This window comes from Falco peregrinus, chromosome Z (assembly GCF_023634155.1).
Source record: "Falco peregrinus isolate bFalPer1 chromosome Z, bFalPer1.pri, whole genome shotgun sequence".
NCBI classification, from domain to species: domain Eukaryota; kingdom Metazoa; phylum Chordata; class Aves; order Falconiformes; family Falconidae; genus Falco; species Falco peregrinus.
Window position 1 is genome coordinate 50,372,178 of NC_073739.1, and position 20,231 is coordinate 50,392,408.

The window sequence follows — 20,231 nt, forward strand, 5'->3', positions numbered from 1 at the left end:
CATAATTCAACCGCTTATTGTACTGCCAAAACCAAAGAAATCACCATGTATACTTCTCCAGCCACAGCAGCAACTAACAGGTCCTTGCAGAAGATACAGTAGCAAAATTGATTCTGATGTTAATTTTTACCACCCCCTTTCCCCTCTCAAAATCTCTCAAAAGGTTTCTGTTGACATTAGTTTTACTGTTATGTTTATTATATATTATTGCATTTCCATACAGAAACTATGCAACACAAAAGGAGATGCTGGCTAGGAAATGACATCCAAATGACAAAAATTACTTGAAAAGCAGACTTACCAGTTGTAACCTCTCACCTTCATGCAGACAAGCTGTTTTGAGCTTGGACTTCAGGGCTGCAGCGTGAAGCTGATGAGATGCTATTTCTCAGTAACATGTCAATTCTGGAACTTGCAAGTTGGTAGACATCCACAAAACTTTTAATCATGGCCTTCAAAAAGTAAAATAAATAATCAGGCAGACGATATTTAAACGCCAAACAGCATACATCCAAACTTATTACAGAAGATCTACCTTTTATTAAACAGAGAAATCTAACAAAGCTTGGAAGCCAGGCAAAATTTCAGTCTCAGGACTTAAACATTAAAAAGGTCTAACACAGGATTTTGTACTCCTTCTAAAACTTTAAATATTTAACAGCATTGAAGAAGAGCAAATGACTGTGCACCCTAATTAGAAGGTGTTTTGATAAGCTGTTTTCAAACATGCAGTACTGCATTAAGCAGTTGATACAATTTTTCATTGTGTTTAAATGCAAGACTCAGTGCAAGTTCTATTTCTTTTCATAAAAAAATCACTATACAGTTGCAGGTAAAAGTTCATACTTTCAAAATGAGTCAAGTTACTAATCCTCCCACTCCACATTAAAAAAAAAAATGGACAGAAACAAAAGAAACACAGTAAACCTACAGGCCTTTGAAAGTAAATACTCTGATTATAATACAGGTAAGCAAATATAATTGTTTTCATGTATATAGTAGAAGAATGTCCCAGCTGTGTAATATTGGTCAGACTGATAATAAAGTTAGCAGCACAAGAGAGTACAAATGATTTGGCAGTACAGGTAACTTTATATCTACCCTAAATAATGTCACACTGGTGAGATTTTTAGTTGTCTTTACAAACAACCTACACAAACAGGCATTCACACATGTTTTATTCTTTTCCTTTCTTTGTTCTCAAACACACTACTGCTTTTTAGAATAAAAGTTAACATAGCTGAAATCAATCAAGTGATTTCATTGTCAAATGTAGAACACAGCAGTGGCAAACACCATCATATCTTTTCTGATCAGAAAGAATATCCAAAATGTTTTACATATTATAGTGTAGTCCTAAAAGTATATTTTGTGTAGCCCTAAGTCTGCCGCTGTCAGCTCTGATCCTGCTTTTAAAATTTTTCATTCACATTCAATGTGACTAAAATGCTGCAGCTCTTCACAAACAATACCAAGTAAGAATGTGGATATATCTCACACTCCATATAAAACTGTCTGAGAGTCTTCATCTGGCAACTGCCCACATGTTAAAAATTAGACATATGTTGAAATCAGTCTATGGACTGGGCCTGTGACTCATAAACAAGGATTATACCAATGCGTCATAACAATCTGTGTCTCAAATTCACAAGGAAAAAAAAAACCACCAACTCTTACGTGTTCCTTTGATTAATTCCCACTTGACATTTAAAGATATCACTGAACTAGAATGCATAGAGATGATTCCTTACCTTCTTCCTTTTACCTCTGCTACCACAAAGCTAGTGAGGCCATGAACCAATACAGCCCCATCCTACACCTCTAGAGCCACGCAAAGTCCATAGAGTTTTCTGAAACAGCAGTTATCAATTCCTTGCTGCTCAACTCGGCTATTTCATTTGTTCTCTTGTTTAACGAGTCTGAAAATTTTCAATCTAGGAAAAATTTATTAATTCACAAGCTTTTCTTTTCAGACATGGCAATTTTTTTTTTCTAAGACACCTAGATTTTTTTTCTTTTTGATTCAGGAGGAAGTAATTTCTCAGCTATTAGCAATCCATTATGAATGTCTGAGGTAGCATTTACACACTTACAGGCACGCACTCCTTCCAGTATATCCCAAGCACATAGCAAAGAGTCAGGGTGAGTTTAGATTTCTCTCACTCAGGACCAGGTTAGGGAAAACAGTATTTTTGGATTTTCCAGTGGGCGATGTGGAATCCTTGATAATGAGTGTGTAGAACATTTATTTTAAATGCCATCTGGAGGAAGTCAAACACTTCGGGTTCTCAGACGTGCCATTGGAAGGCATTCATTTACACATGATTTTATGTAACTCGCGTCAGTCACAGATTGAGTCATGGATCTGTTTTCCACAATACAAAAGTTACGCTAATTAGCTTGATACACAAGGAACGGGCATAGAACCTGGTCATGTGCATGTTATAAGAACTGTCACATATTGAATAAACACATATCTAAAGGAGCTCAGAACTTCAATTTAGATCCCTGTTTGCATGATACAAATATATTTGTTCCATGATCAAAGTGTGTTGACAGAATTTCAGAGAAGTCACATCTAGTTCTGCAGAATTTCTTTCCTCTCCTGCTAGGAAGGAGTGTTTTCTTATATTTTTAAGTACACATAGCAATAAGATACTTCAGCAACCCTCCTGATTAATTTTTATAGCATAAAATTTGGCTTTCATACATGTCTGCAGGATCTGCATTTACACGAGCACTTCTGGTTTTGAATGCATTGGTAATACTGTGTCATGCAAACTGGGAACTGAATGTGAAACAATAAAAATTTGTCTTCATTACAAATAAAAATGTTTTTTAAAAACACACCAAAAAATCACTTCTATTCAGAAAGTCCAGATGCAGTGATTCCTTAACATTACAGGAACCAATATTATTGCAACTCAGACCACTTTAAAAGTTACAACCTCTTCAGACAGATGGGTGTTATAGGAAAGTTAGTGGGCAGAAGACTTAACCAAGGAGGCCATAGCAATAGTGGGGCTGAAGAATACTAATTTTAAATATTACTGGCTGTAGGTGTCCCTGCTTGAGCAGGAGGCTTGGACCAAATGACCTCCAGAGGTCCAGACCCTTCCAACTCAATCACTGATTACAATGTCTTCCTAAAAATGGAACATGATGCAAGTGAATAATAGTTGAAATGTACATAGGACTTTTAAGAGCAGAAACTGTACTTAAATACTCTGCATTAATCAAAGAAAAAGAGGAATTAATCAGACAGCTGAATGGCTTTTTTCAGTGACCTCTTCCCTTTCTTTTTACTCCACACAATGCCTTGTTTTATAAAGGATTTCACTATTATTTGAAGTTCATCACGTGCTACTGATATGGCAGAAGCAAATTATAATGGTAGGAGTGTTTTCAATGTCAAAAGTGTCTTCAATGTGAGAGAAGACCCATGTTCCAACACTAGGTGAAGATACAGGCAGCTTCATGCAGATGTATGACTTTCCCAGATAACTGCCTGCAACTCACAGGATAAAAATATATTCATAAAGTTGGTATGGAGAAAGTGTGCTTCTATGCTGAACGTGCTGAACTAGGTACAAAAGTTGCAGAAGTGCCCAAGACCCATTTTCAAATATAACTTTCAATGAACAAGTTATTTTAAGCCTAAGTACTTCTAAGGTTTGGGTTTTTTTATGGATATTTATACATTTAAAACAGTACCCCTATCTACAAAATCACTGTGAGCACTATCGTTCTATTGAAAGCAAATCTGAAAATTTTGAAAAATGCAGGTAAGTGCTATTCAAATTGAAAAAGGAATGAGTATTTTAAATTTCAGATACTTATTTAGTTTGAAAATGAGACACTGAAGGTTCTGAGCATTGCACACTGGCCCAGCTTGTAAAAACAAGGCCAGAAGACAGGAACATTGCAAAACCATGTAAGTGCATAGCCATCTACTAATGCTCCAATATCCTGAGAACACACAGATAAGCACGTAAACATATAAAAGAGAACATACATAAAAGTTAACAAAAATTAAACATTTTAAGTTAAATTAACAGATGAGGTTTCAAAGCAGACATAAGGAATAAAGTCCTTATGACCTGTTCAAAGATGTCTCATCTGTAATATGAGGGTACCCGTCTGTAATATGAGGGTACACATAAAAACCTCTAGCTTAAAACTGCAGGTTGGTGAAGCTGAGAAACCTGAGTTGAGAATAAAAAGGAGACAAATTAATTTGATGCTAGTTTACAAACTACAAACCAGTGAACTGCGGAGCAAAATAGCAAAATTTAAACTGTGCTTTCTTTCTCTGGATTAATCTTTAAAAGAACTGAGAACACTTAACATTAGAGACAGTCCTCCAGAGGACACAAAAAACAATTTTTTCTAATATTCTCTCTGTGTATTTTTTAATAACTAACAGTTTCCTTGTTCTGTCTGCCATTTCCAGCACCAGTAATTTCAAGGTGCACAGTGCAAAAGATGCTTTAAAACAGCTTTTGAATGTATTACTGACTATAAACCCACAAGACTAGAAGACTCCAATCTTCAGGAGTACTTTATTTGAAGTGAAAAATGGCTAATACTGACAAATCATACAACATATGAAACATTAAAAGAAATTAACCCTTTTTTAAATTAATTGATGAAATTCAAAGGTTACTCAAACTTCTCAATTCAGTTATAGTAAGACATATAATGTATGTCTAGAAATACAACAAGAAATATACAGAGCAGCATATGCAAATTAGCAGAAGACCTCTCATCAAAGCTTTAATGTATTTATTACACATTATAAAACTGGCATTTTTAATTCCAAATTAAAAAACATTTCTCTCTTGCCCTCAGTGCTTGGGTAATGAAAACACAGTTCACATCAATTTTTATTTGGATTATGAATTATAAGTAGTTGTGAATGGAAGTTTCCATTAAAGTTTTAAGCTATTCTGAATTTACAAATAAAATACCAAGTGATTAAGAATCAGTTTCTTTACTTTTATAGCCATGTTATATCATTAACTCAGGACCTTATTGGGCCTGCTGTTATCACAGAACTGCATCTCCTGTTTAGAAGGAACAAAACTAAACAAAGGAGACCTTATTTGAAATTATGCTTATTAAAAGGTATCAAATAGACTAATAGGCTGACAATATAAGCATTCGGTTTGTAACATCAGATACAGTAGCCAGAATAACAAGACCATCTACTCTACACAATGTGCTTAAACAAAAATAAAGTAAAAGAAAAAATCAAAATTAACGTTGACTGTTAGGTTCTCCCTTCTGGAAATTCTTCAACTAAAAAGAATGTTAGCAGGTAGCAAATTTACCTAAGGCCAACATATACAAAAAGATGAAAAAGAACAAGAGAAGGAATAATGAATGGACTTGAGAAGAATGAAAGATTAGCTCTGGTATAACAAAGTACTTAGAAGAGAATCTGAAAAGACTGAGAATTTCATTTACGGTACAGAATTTGGCTGAAGTGCAGTACAGGCAAAAGCAACTGGTGTGAAAACATAAATCTACAGAGTGGAGTTCTGCATGGTTAATGGATAACCAATAGAATGCCTGTCATTACTGCCTTGCTTCAAACTGACATAAGTAAGATTAGTTAAAACAAGTCCAGAAAACAAAACATACATCAACTACTTTTTGTTTTCAGAAGTAAGATTTCAGGATACTTATTATAAATTTAAGAGAGCTACATTTGAGGAAGGAAGGATTAAAATTCATTTTCCTCATATATTTTAGCATTTGAAAACCCATTCTGGCTGCCTTGACCCATAGTCCAAAATGTCTAGTGGCATCAGTGGAGGATGTAAATACAGCAGCTTCTCAGGCATCAGAAAAAACCCTCAAGGGAAACAGCATCCAGCAAAATTGCACTTTTGCAGCTGTTTGGCACTTCTTTAATGATCTATTCTCCTTGTATCTCATTTCAACACTAAACTTTTTGTTCGGTTCCATTCAAGCGTGGCATGCACAATTTAAATGTGCCAAAAAGCAGGTCAGTTCTGTTACAACTTTTTTTTTTTTTCCCAACGAAAGCTGACTCAGTGCCACACGTGGGGCCTAACTCTATCCCCTTTGCTTCAATAACAATTACTTTACCCCGTAGGTCTCAGAGGATAGCCCAAGGGAATGAAGATCTAAATAAAAAGCTAGATTCTCTGCAAGAGGTAATGACATGACTTCCTAAAAGAAAATTGAAAAGAGAGCATTGAAATTGACAGAGACTGAAGGGAAAGTACTTCTACTGGAAACCAAAGAAGATGGGCATCAGAACAATTGCCATGAAAATTATTACAAAGTGCAAGAGTTTTAAAAATAACATTGATCTTCTAGAGACTGATAAATGAAGACCAATGTGTTTGTTGGTATGGTCAGGTAGAAAGCAGCCTAAGAATCTTATAGCAAAGGAGCTACTTGCAGCCTTGACTATTTAGAAATATCTCTGGACCATGTAAGCAAATTACCACTTAATAAAACTAAGGAAATGCAGATTTTCATAGGCTCATCATGTTTACATGCAAAGACCATTCTCATTGTTGCACAAAGTCAAAAATAGCTGCATGCAAAATGTTAAGGAAAACCAGTTGCTGCCCTGAAGAACTTGTAGCTTAGGCTACAGCTATAGGAAAAACTCTATGAACTGTACCTCTTCCCATCTTCTTACACAATCTTGATACAAAAAGAGCATTTCAGTCTGTCAGGGAGGAAGAGAATTTCAAGTAAATGGTTTTGGTGAGAAAGGAATGGAAAATGAAAGCAGCTGCAGGCTGGTACCCTTCCTTTAACTTTCTCTTGCAGTGTATATTCTAGAGGGATGAAAGAAAGAGGGACAGGTAGTCACTGAAAATAATATGAAGTCATATGAAATGTTCAAGTGCTTCAATTGCAAGCATGGAAATCTGCTTAGAGTGAGGACAATCTGTTACCACTGATGAAAGGAACTAGAAAGCAGCAGTCACAACAGAAAAGCCAGGATGCAGTTTTACTTAAAAAATGGCAATGTCTGATCACACATTCAGTCTTGAGGAGAAACAAGGGAGTAAAACTTCTCATCAAAATACAGGTGAAAGGTCAACTGAAAGTACAAGTTGCCTGTATCTGAATGATGTTGCTTTTGGTCTACTGGAATGACATCTTAGAACCAGCAAAGATGTATGAAAGCTCAAGTAACAGAATTCTGTTTTCACAACCAAATTCATGAAGCATAATCACTTTTAAAATGTATATTCTTTTTTATTTTTAAGGGACTCCAACATAGAGCTAGGATACCTTATATATAAGCAAACAAATTTTTATAAATAAATCTGAACTGTCTGAAATCTAATGGGCTAATTATAAGTGAAAGTGTATGAGAACAATTTAAGGAGGGGAGAGAAGCAGACGTTCATCTACCAAGTTACTAAGTAGGAAAATCTGAAGAAACTTGACATGGAGGGTAAATGTGAGACCTGAAAAACTCTTCTGTTCTTCTGGAATCCTGTCCATAGATTATCCAACATAAGTAACTAATTCTGCTATTTGCCAATGTACTAGAAACAATGATTTTACTGAAAATTACTGCTTTTTTCATTGGTTTTAGAGTGCTCTATTAATTAAGACCGATTTTGATTACTTTAAATAAATACACTTTTCAGACAAATAGATGCTACTGAGACTTTTATTATTTTTTTTAGAAACCCATGAAAAAATACCAATTCAGTTTTAACCAGCGTAGAAAATGTCTATCACTGACTCCAACATAGGGAATGATCACCCCACAAAATCTGGGTTCAGTACAGGTATTTCCTCAAATATTTTGACTCGAGCTATGAAGCGATATAGATTATTCCTTTCTGGCCACAAAAAGCAGCTTTTCCATTTTAGATTAAAACATTTTCAAACTGAATTAGATAAAATATTTTACATATGCCTAGAAGAGGGAAATCTGTCCACTTTGTATTTTCCATGCAAAAAGATGATGACAATCTATGCTGTAGTTGCCATTTATTAGGAGACAAAGGTCCCTTCTGGCAGGTTTAGTTGATATGACAACTGCAATTACGTAGCTCATACATAAACAGCCAGTAGAGTCCCAATCTTCATATCAAATTTTAGGTGAATGCTCAACTCTAGTGGAGCCTAGGGGCTAGAAAACTGCACAAAGTTTTGTGATATAGTTACTTCATTTTCTTTGCTTTTCTTAGGAAGTGCTCATGGTAGCACTCTATTTTAATTCAACATAAATATTTCATCCTACATAAAGCCACATTTTGTAGTTTTGTAAGGAAACTCTAAAGTACACCTGTTAGGCTGGATAGCAACCTAATTTTTTCATTCTGGCTTCTCACCAAAACATCAGTTACATGCACAAATTCATGATGCCAGTACAGGAAAAAGCACCAGTCAGTCTCTACAGAGAAAGTAATGATATAGAAAAGCTGAACTGCACACCTCAGGTAAATGAACACACCCTTAATCTAATACCTGCTGCCACATGTAGGATGGATAAGTGTTCTCCCTTCATTCTGCTTAAACTCAGATGTTAGATAACTAGTTTGCTTCATACATTCTTGAACTTTATCAAAATTTGTATTTAAAAAAACACCATACAAATGGCTAGATTTTCAATTAGACTTGCTTTCAAGACATGATTTATGCCATGAAAATGTTTTACTAGAAACTTCAGGGACAATAGCTCTTGTTCCAACATCTGAAGAGTCAATGGAAATTTAAAGGGCACAGTACACCTACTACTACTGACCTTCACAATGAGCATACACGTGAGCATCCCTGTTTCCAAAGCAAAAATTGGAGAATATTGGCAATATCTCCCAAAAGTGGTATTAACACTGAGCTTGACAATTTGCAAACCTCCTCCCAAAGTTTGCTTTTAGCCAACATAATCTGAGGAAGAAGAACAAATAAAATTATCCCTGTCATCTACGAATACCTAGTTCTACTAACAGTGGAGGTATAGCTGAAAAAAATCCTTGCTGGGAAAAACTAATCCTGTTTATATGACAAATGCCAAAAAGTTAGACAAATGACAGATTAGCTCATCTCAGAAAGGTATAAACCCCCATCAACACATGCTAAAAACTGGTGAATGAGTGAGACCACTATGAAGTCTGGGCTTCTTCTATTCAAGAGGTCAACCAGCTAAGTGAGAAACCTCTTCACTTGGAACAGCTTGAAATCAAAGAGAAGACGACACTATCCTCATTCAGACCAACAATTCAAAGATATATGTTGTTACTTAACTAGGTCTTTTTAGATAATATTTTGGAAGACATTGATTTTCTGCTTTGTCTTCAGCAAATGCACCAAGTGTTTTTTCATAAATGGAAACATCATCAGACTGCAGAATAGAATTTGAATTATTAGGTTGGGAGCCTAGCAAGTAAGGAACAGGCTGTTACAGTCCATTCCCCTCTCTGGCCAACAGCCAAAAATTAGATCCAATTCCTTAGAAGCACAAGAAATACAGCAAACTTCTGAATTGTGTTTATAAAACTGGAAGATTACAGCAACACTGAAAGGAGAAAAACTAAGGAGGATAGGCACAGTCATCTCACCAGTGCCTAGAGATCATAAAATATTCCTCAACAATAGGATCCAAAGTAAAATACCCCATATCATAGCGTGTTGTAACTACAGTGAGAAAGCTCTTTTTAACTAGATTTGGTAATGACCGCAGGCACCACAGCATCATGCGCTTGAGTGGTGACCTTAACAGTGGATCAGCAAAAGCAACTGATTCTCATCCAAGGACCTCAAGCTATCCCAACTTAGAAACACCCTGAAGGATAGCATTTTCCAAACTATCCCCAACGTTAATTGGTTACTACTTCCTTACCCATATTTCAAAGCTGGGACATTACTTGCAGTTAGATCATTTATGAGCAGTTGTGTCCATGTATGTTGGTAACATACAGAAATCACTTCCATTGCTTACCAAATCTAGAAACTACAGAAAATTTATATGGGTTTTCACCTTCTTGTAGTTTGGAAACCATCAAAGTAACTGGAAAATAAACAACTATTGAGGGAGTGACAGAGAATGGGAGGTTTCTATGATAGATGGTGCCAAACCATGACTAATATAAAGAAGGCAAACCAGGAATATTTTTTAACATTAACATAATAACATTTTAACATTAAATGATGTAGCAGAAACCATTCTTAAAATACACACAGAAAATACTATTTCAGAAAGGGTGTAGTTCAGCTGTGAAAATTCTTTCCACAAGTCATGTGAATACTTTGCTTTACATGGGTTCAAAAAGTAGTGGGACAACAAATGGCTGTTGAATACAAAATAATGAATTTTGTTTCAGGAGGTCCCTGAACTAAAATGGTGGAAGCAGGGAGAAATTCTGAGGACATTTTAGCCCTCTTTCTTATATTCTTTTTTTTTTTTTTCCCTTTCTCTTTTCCAACCTATTTTTAAGCCGGAACAACCAGATTTACTGCTATTGTATGTGCCCTCTAGGCATTAAATGTTTACTCAGTCCCACAGTCTACTTCCCAAAGGAGTAACACTTGCAGCAAGTCTCACATGGAATAAATGCAGAACAAATCAAGCATCTAGGATGCTTGTACCTTTGCCAAGGTACAAACAAACATCACATTTTGACATGCAAGAGACTAGCTGCTCAAAACCCAGTCCTGTGATCTTTGCAGGCATTTCTAAAAACTTCAGAATTTAAACTTCAATCTGTAATCTCCATCTTGCACAATATTAAAGTAATTTATTTAAAAAGTTATTCCTCTGAGAATGGGAAACTGGGCAGAGTGAAAGTCTGGCTCTATAGGCAGTAGCAATAACATGATGCTTTGCTCCTCTTCTCCCTTTGGTATTTGTCAATTATATGATCAAGAAAAGGGGACCTATAAATAGCTGCTGGTATTGGAAAAGAACACACAATCTGTCAAAGGTCAAAACTAAAATATAGCCTTCAGGCATTAAATGGCCATTGCAAGTTTGCCCCACAGGTGGAACGGGTGACTGTTCCCTCTTGATCTTTACTTTAAATCTGCACTTTTGTCAAAAAAGATCATGGTGTGGAAGCAATCCAAAGAACTCTGAAGTTCTATGAAGGTTCCAAGAGGATAAACAAATGGTGATTTTCCCGTGGATATTAACTTTTTAAAAGCCATGGAAGACTCAGTCCTTTGTAGGTAAGCTTGCCAACTTGCAGGCTGCGTATCCCTACTATTAAGGTTTAAAAAATAGTTCCACGTTCACCCTCTTCCCATTTCTTTAGCATCCTCCAGCCCTCTCCATTTTCTCCCCACTCCCTAATTCCTTACCACCTTTTTGCTTCTAACGGAAGGCAACCATAATGAGACTATAATGAAATTGTGTACTGCAATGGACGACTATTCATTAAAAATGAGTGCCCTACTTCAAGCATATTTGTCCTGCAACACCTACAGCAATAAACCTTATCAATCGTCAGAATTTATGCTTTCCACAGTCCAATATAAGTGCTGGAACTTGTGACCTTAGGATTCTAGCAGCACATACCACTAGACCATCAATCAATTCAGTTACTGAAAATCAAGACAACAGCTTCTAAATAGTTCATTACGATTCCTGCAAGACAATAACTATGTAAAACACAAAATTCACAGGTAATCACATATATGAATTTCTAAGCCACGATTTACACACTCCTCCCTTAAAAAAAAAAAAAAAAAAAAAAAAAAAAAAAACCACAACCCAAAATGAGTTAGTGGCAAACTGATAAAATTTGGTAAAAAACAGGTTCATTTTTAATACTTTCAAAAATCGTCCTCTTCAAATTTCACTTCAGTGGTATACCACTTCACATGCTATTCCAGTCCACTTCTTCAATATAGGACAACTGTGGAATTAACAGAACAGCCTGGTTTTTTGTGCCTGGTTTTATATTCTGAAAGGTTTACTGTGTTTTCCTTAATCCTTAAGTTGCATATTCATTGCTGTATTTTCATCTAACTGCTGTCACTTATACTGTCATGAAGAAGGGCAAATCAAGGTCAGTTTATGTAAGCGGCATCAATCTGAAAAACTTCATCAGTCTTTATTTCAAGGTATTATGCAAAGAAAGCTGACATTAAGAGAGCCTTAACTGACAGCAAATGAAATCAGTCAGCAAATCACTAAGCCATAATAAACTCGCTCAAGTTGTAGATAACCCTTCCTCTTCCAGGTCTTTAATACAAGGACTACCAAATGTAGTATCTGGGCAGAAATGTCTCCCTTGATCCCATTACAAAATTCTTGCATTAATATAGTGCATTATTTAATAATTTTTTTCTTGCTCTGTAAGCTATCAATATGAGTAACAGATACAGAAATGTTTTATAATAATGGACTACTAAGCAATAAAGTGAAAAAAGGCTAAACAAAAGGTTCAGCATTTGAAGAAGTTTCTTTTTTAGTTTAAATGTAATTAAGAATAGAAAATACTTTTAATCTGTTTCTGCTACTAAGACACTTGTGTAATAAAGTCTATTGCCTTATTAACTCCTATTGCTTAGACTCACTTGCTCAGCACTTCTTAGCTTTTGAAATTAAAAGAACCGCTATAAAAAAAGTTAGACCACAGATAATTCCTAATCCTTCATGGTATTCACTTCACTAATTCATTTTTTAACCCACACAAGTATCAACAGTTGAACAGCTATGCTTCTGAATGGGTTTATCTGTGCTTCTGAATGGGTTTATCTGTGTTACAACAGTACCCACTGCACACAGTATCAAACAACACCGTCACATCCAAGTTATGCAGTGGTTATCTGGTAAAATTACTCCTTTTCTATATACACTGCCAAAGATAATCCCATGCAGCTCTGAAACACAGTATTTCTGAAGTAAGAAAAACTGTCTAACAAACAAGGTGCTGTGAAAACTACGTTTGTTATTTTGTGTTATTGAACAATGCTTTATTTTTGTAGTTACAGCACTTGAGAGTCTGCCTTTATTCACTGAAGCAGCTTTGGGTACATACTGAGATTACCATGACTCGAGTAATTTTTCTCATAAAAGATTAGTGACTAGAAGTCAGGAAAGTTGCTTCCTGCTATAAGATGCAGCAACCTGGTAACCAGCTGGAAAAGAAAACCCATCGCAGGATTACAAGCAGAAGCAAAACTTCAAGATCATACTTTGCAGTCTTTAAAGAGCTTTCTTGCATAACAGCACAGATCATTCATCGGAGATTACCCACATGCAATAGATACAAATGTATGAAAAAGTCTGAGTGGGCAAAGGCAGATAGTTACATGATTGCTTGACAGGGTCAAGAAAGAAAATTTTCCATTAAGAAAGGTTACTGAAAGGTTAAATGATTATATACTAACTTTGGCATTCAAGATAATCAGCAGCAGATCTTAACTGAAAAGTTTTTACAAAACTAATAATGCTTATGAAAAAGGCTGGACAAGAATTAGTAGTTTCACAGACATAAAGAGACAGCTTTCAGTAATTGATTAATTGGTGATTACAGACACTGACTTTGGTATTAACGGTCCCACAGTGCCAAAGACTTAACAGGGTTGGGGTGCAATCAGTGTACCAGCTAACTACAAAGCCTTCTGAGAATGGTTCTTCATATAGTCTCTGTTCAAGGAACAAAAATGTGAAAGGGTGGTTGAGGAAGCAAAGGAAAGGGACTAATGATAAGTAGGGGAGAAACGAGGAAAGGAGAGAGCACAATAAAAACCCATACAGGGCAGGGGAAAAAAAGACTGCTAAAATAAATGCTGTGAAGAAGAGGGGAAGTTGGGAACACAGTTAACCCACAGAAAGGAGGAGGCATGTGAAACTCAAATTATAGAAGGCAAATTTCTAATATCACTGGCATTTTGAAGGTGCCTCATTTTTTGTTTTTAATTGTGTTTTGCTAACACACATTAATGTTATGTTGTAAAGGAATTCTAGTTAAAATAAACTATGCTAAAATGGCTTTTAAATATTTATCACCATGATACAACCTATGTGGAGACATGACTCCAGGTACCAGCTGAACACATTCAAGGAGATTATAAATTAGAGTTCTTCGTGTTATGTCTTTTCAGTCTGGTTATTCAGATTTCACTTTGCTGTTAATCATTGTTTCTTCAGCCCTGCACCAACTTTATTTTTGACAAACTGAAGTTCGCAAAAGGTCAGGGTTGCAAGAGGTGTCATCCCACTCTAATGAGTTCAGAACACTTATTTATAAGTATTTCAACTCAAGGTGCAAGTGCAAAGTATCGTTACATTAATAAAGAATCACTTCTCTCTTTACACAGTATATTTGAAGGCAGGCTCACGGATGGTCCAGAAGCAGCACACTTTGATGCTAGGTGGGAAAGCAGTCCTTTTGGAGAGGAGGAGAAAAGAGGGGGAGACAACGGCCCAGGTGCCGTTGATAGCAGCTGTTGAAATCCTGGAGAATGAAGACCCAGTTTTACCCAACTAGAAGCAGCAGCCTGATTGCACTGGAGGCAGCGTGCTAGCCTCTGTGAGGAAATGGGTACTTCCTCCTGGGGGTTAAATGGTGGAAGTAAAAAGGAAACACTAGAAGTGTGTGCATGCTGGGTGCAGGTATATACAAATGCACTATCTTCAAGACTTTCTTAAAATGATTTCTCCTTTCTGAAGTACTAGGTATTAAGGGAAAAAAAACACAATTATTTGTTCTTTTAACAGTCATACCTTTAGAAAATTAAGAGAAAAAGGCTCCAAAGCAGAAGTACAAGATTTAAAATAGCAATAATTCAGTTTTCAAGCAGCTGCTCCACAAGTAATTCATCCCATTAAGTCTTCATACCAGAAGTGGCTTATGTTTGAAAGATCTGCCCTATGCAGAGGATAAAATCCGATGACAGAATTATAATGTTACCTTTGAAACCACTTGCTTCATCAATTTGGTAAGAACTTTTTTACTGATAAGTAAATATCAGATTGAGAAAGCGTTTATTGTTTTGAGAAAAATTATCAGCAGAATTCCGCATAGCTTTTACTTTCTAATCTATCAAGCATAAATCTAGAATTAATGAACAAGTGAAAATAAAAGCAAATTAAGAAGCTCCTAACATTTTAAACTACCTTTATGTTTGGCCAATTAATTAGAAAAAGTGGGTCTACGAGACCATAAAATAATGCATGACTAAATCATACGTGAATACATAATTTACATAAAATAAATGGTAAAAACCTACCCCTTCATAAATTTATCATGATTATACACTAACACTGAAGACTTGTCAGTCCTTGGCTATCTTATCACTACCCCTACAAGCCTTTATGCTATTACTGCACTTTTCTTTCAGGTTACCTCAAAAACACCTGAGAAACACAAAGAAGCACATACAAACCCCATGTGGACTTCCTAAACCGACATGAACAGATGGACACACTGAAGACAGAGGGAGAGGGAGAGCAAGACAGAGGGAGCATAGGATGGGAGGGGTGGGAGGGAGGGAGCCAGAGGGACAGTGGGGACTGAAAGGGAATGAGAGGCAGTGCAAGTGAGGCAGAGGCAGAGTAGGAAAGACAGGCACAGGTAGCAGGGGAGAGGGGCAGAGACAGAGAGACGTAGGCAGAGTAGCAGGCAGAGATGGACTGAGGGACAGCATGAGCACGCACACAGCAGAGACAGCTGGCACGGCAGGGAGGGGGAGAGCAAGAGGTGCAGAACGTGTGTGCACGTGCAGCAGTGCACACAGCAGTGAGAGCACACATGCAGTTGAGAGTATGCACATAGGACAGACGCAGAGAGACAGCATGCAGCGGAGAACGCGAGCACGTAGCAGAGAAGAGAGACAAAAAGAGAAGGAGAGACACAGACAACACAAAGTGAAAACCTATCCATCTCAAACCCACCTGGAAGAGAGAAAGCACACCACAAGTGTATAGTACCTTTCAAAATCAAGGGAGAGATTAGTAATCAAAACCACAGATCTGCATACTCAAGTCCTTAGTTATAATAAACTAAAATTTTCTTAATATGCAAGTGATTTCCAACATTCAGGTCAATCTTACATCTCAGGTGAAAAGCAGCACACAAAGAAATGCTCTCTCCTAAGACCTGCAAATATTGACAAATACAGACACATGTATGCGCACCCTTTTTACACCAGAAGCCGGCCTATAATCTCATCCTCACATATGCTTTTTCATACACCACGTCAACGCATTAAATATTCACATCATCATTAAAGTCACTCATAAAACTTGCCGATTTGGATTCTCTAATTCATATAAATCCTGTAAAACAGGAACACAAGTCCATCTGTGAATATCAGTTCTCTTCCAAATCAACATCCATGAGTCAGATCATATCTTTAGCAAACAGATATCAGAGGAGGAAGGGGCCCACCATGCCAAATACTGACCAAAAGCCACCACCACAAATTAATAAGGCCAAATTAATAAAATATACAAATCGAGACTTTGAAGACAGAGGTCAAGGTAGTTCCTATAACACAGAAGATTATTACTCTTCCCCTAATTGCGCATCTGCAGGCAGCTGCCACATGTGAACAGCAGTGGCTGGCTGATCCCACAGGCCTATGCACATCTTCTGGACATGCCGTGGATGTGATTCTGACAACCACAGCTAGTTTCCTGTTGTCACTGTTTTTCACTGACAGTGCCTGAATAAATCTGCTACTTCCAGAACATCCTGCATACAGTGCTCCTTTGCTTTCTTTGAACTGCTCCTGTACCTCCTGTAAAACCAACCTGCAATGGTAGATACAGAACATAACCTACGTACACAGGGCAAAGCCACTGATTTGTATGTTGTTAGCTTTTTCCTGTTTGGGAATCAAGCACTTGACATACACGTCAAGTATGTATTACACATCCTATAGCTATTGCAGAACTACTCTGAGGTACCTAAATTTGCTTCAAGGAGTTTTTTTCACACCATTTCTTACCTTTCTGTATCTACATCTTCAAAGAGAAGAAATTTATTGTGATAGTATACCAATGCTTCAGTATTTATAGATGAATGTTTAAACCTTATTGGCTTTATTTGGGGACTTTATGCATTTTTTTTAGATCAAATTGCTTGCCATGAGTATTAATTACAGATTTGATGTAAAAGTACTTGAGACAATTCAGAATGAATCTTCGGAATGACCTCTTTTTCTATAAGCCAATCACCTCTTTCAGAAAAGAGTTAAGAGAACATCATCCTCTTCCTAAAGACATAACATAATTCAATTTTGTATTTTACAAAGAGTTGATAACCATTACTGGTTATAATTTCAACAGTCATCTGCCAAGCAGGACTACTAGAATTAGGTATCCCATGTTATTTCAGTTGCTTTTTTTCCCACCCTATAATCTGTATTTATTGGAAGCTTCACACAGTTTTTGTCTTCAGTGGGAACAGTAAGGCATAGCCAGAACTGTACACCTTAAACCCTGTTCTCATGTGTTTCAGGTGCTTTAAACTAATTTTCCATTTTCAAACATAAGTAACAAACAGTACAACTCCGTGACATAACATCCTTCACAGCAATTAAATGCCAGGTGAGAGTAAACTAAAAAGTTATAGCACTCATCATTTTACTCTTGGAGATACTGCACTTTTCTCGTTACGTATTACACTATCCCAAGTGACATTTTCAAACCCTTATAGTAATTCTTGTTACAGTTTCCAAGAATTTAACAAATGCCTACAAATTAAGTCATACTTTCACTACATGGATGGGGCTTTAAAAGAAATTCCGTACAAGGACATTCTTGTTGAGTAACTTACATTTCAATCTATTACATAATTTTGCAATTTAATATCCATTACATAAAGTGCAGGCTTTGGAGAAGATACACAGAATTCTGTGTCTCAATATTTCATTTCATGATCTAAAGGTCTATCACTAGAGTGTACAACAGAGTGTACAACACATTCTTCAAAAGATGCACACCACTTCCTACACAGTTTAGCGATTATTTAGTTTGGGAATGACAGGGCTTTTATTTGTGTGTGTTTGATCAGCCCTGTAAGCATTCATGGTATTTGGAATCTTGGATCCATTTGCTAGAAAAAACAACCTTCTGGTTTTACAAGATAATTAATTAAGTATGCCACTAAAAAATAAATCTCTGATAGCTTAGTTCACAGTCAAGTTCATTATGACAACCTTTTTTGCACTTGTCTCCTATAAAGCATATTTTTCCCAAGAAACATTCATATAGAGATAACAGCAATTTAAAAATTCCAAGACTTCCCACATTCCAAAAAAGTTTGAGCCCATCAAGTAAATTAAGGATAGTAGATTTCATTCAAAGAGCCTTTAAGAGCCACTTGCTTTCTGAAAAATTTGGAAGATAACCTATGCAGACACATACACACATACAAATATACTAGCTTTTTTTCTTCATCTCATATGATGAAGTGATACACACTGAACCAATGAATGTAAAATTATTATTAATTAATTCCATCAACCTACAATAAAATGGATGCATGAATAATAAAAATAAAACAATGCAATTTTCTGTGAGTACTCATAGTTCTAACAGTCAGTGCTTCATCCCTACCATACTAACTTAGGACCTTAATTTTTATGCAATAAAAGAAACTATAAATGTAGACATGGAAAAAAACTCCTTATGTCTAACATTTGAAGAAAAATAGGCCTTTAACTGCAATGTGCTTGTCACAGATAAACTATAAAATACATGTAGTAGTAGCAGTTATAGACACCATGCATACAAACAATTCCACTGGTTTTAATAAGAAGTGTCCATAAGGCGATTACTAACTGCTTACTTCATTCAAGACTGCAGAATTGCCCTTACTATAGTTTTGCATATGCATACATTGAAATTAACATCAGTTAGCTGGCTTAGGTATAAAAGGGATTTTATTTTTTTTTATAAAATCTCTGTAACATAGTTGGAAAGTTATCAAACAGGCAGTATGTAACTGGAGATAAGGAGAGGGAAATTGAAAGGAGTAAAAGAACTGCACAGTGACACAGACTGTGAACCACCGACACTGTTCGTGTATGTACAGAGTAACCATGTGAAATTGGAGCTGTCAGGTGAACAAAAAGCATGTTTACAATACTGCACCACTAGTAAGCTACACAGCACACACATTATTATGCATTAGTTACAGCACCAGCACTCCGTACAAATGTGAAATGCATTTTTTTATATACTTCTGTTTATCTTCTTAGAAAGAAAGAAGGAATAGGCTGTCTTGCAAATTCTTCAACAGTCATTCTGAGGTCAAAAAAGAACAGGAGTTGGGATGTGACCAAAAAAAAAAAAAAAAAAAAAAAAGAAAAGAGAAAAAAAAAACCCACCCCCAAAAACCCAAAGGCAGCTACCATTGAATAGGCCACCAAATTAAAAGAGCAGTATTTAAAAGCTGGTGATTTCCACAGCGGCTTCTTTGAAAAGACGCTGCCTGTGGGACCTTTTGCACAGCCTTAAAAGTGATCATCACTGTACTGGGGAAACATTTGCAACTCTACCCTCTACTAGAGACATACAGCTGTGTTAACTAAAGTTCATGGGATCTCAAGGTGTTACAAATTACTACTCTATTGTGGAAATACGATAATACCCACATAATTTAAATCTTAATCATATTGAAATACATGCATGCAAGAGGGCAACAGTGAGAAATGTCCAGCTTAGAATCTGCCTTTCTTGAATGCTGGATGTTGTGTCCCTGTTCCTGCAATTATATACTGCATCTTGAACAGAAACTCCACAATTAAATAGGATTACTACAGATAGGTACACGCATCATGCAGTTACCTGCATTGTCTGAATTCCTTGCACTTTACATGACCAGTCTTCCTCTCTGGTTCACATAGAAAAGCACAATGAAAGCATGTACTCTGCCTTTCGTTCTCTCATTGAGAAAACTGAATGCTCTGCCTTTAGCAATAGCGTACCACAAGAATTAAGTCATTGCGAACAGCTATAAAGACTTAAGTGATAGTTTGTGTATCAGACAAACTTAAAAACAGTAAGGAGGCATTTACACAGAATCAGTTTTCAGAGCTGAAAATATGTAGCTTTTCAGTTCATTTCTCTTTTTTTCTCCATTGTTTTTTCCTAACGAAATTAGTATTTGGAAACATACAGGTCTTTAAACTTACATGAACAAAATAGTTTCTACATTTAAGTATTCCAAATAGCAGTTTCTTTTAAATTAGGAATGCTCAAAAACCACTATTATTTCTAAAACTGTAATATGGAAAAATCTGATACTAACCAAGAAGCA

General features: G+C 36.2%; 1 protein-coding gene across 1 annotated transcript in view; it reads right to left on the minus strand.

Moving 5' to 3' along the window:
- The window catches only part of CCDC171 (coiled-coil domain containing 171), a 149,081-nt gene that overhangs the window by 21,744 nt on the left and 107,106 nt on the right, over positions 1-20,231 (minus strand). The window contains 2 exon segments of the mRNA XM_055790981.1: positions 298-386; positions 388-452. Of these exon segments, the coding sequence (XP_055646956.1) occupies positions 298-386; positions 388-452 (154 nt within the window).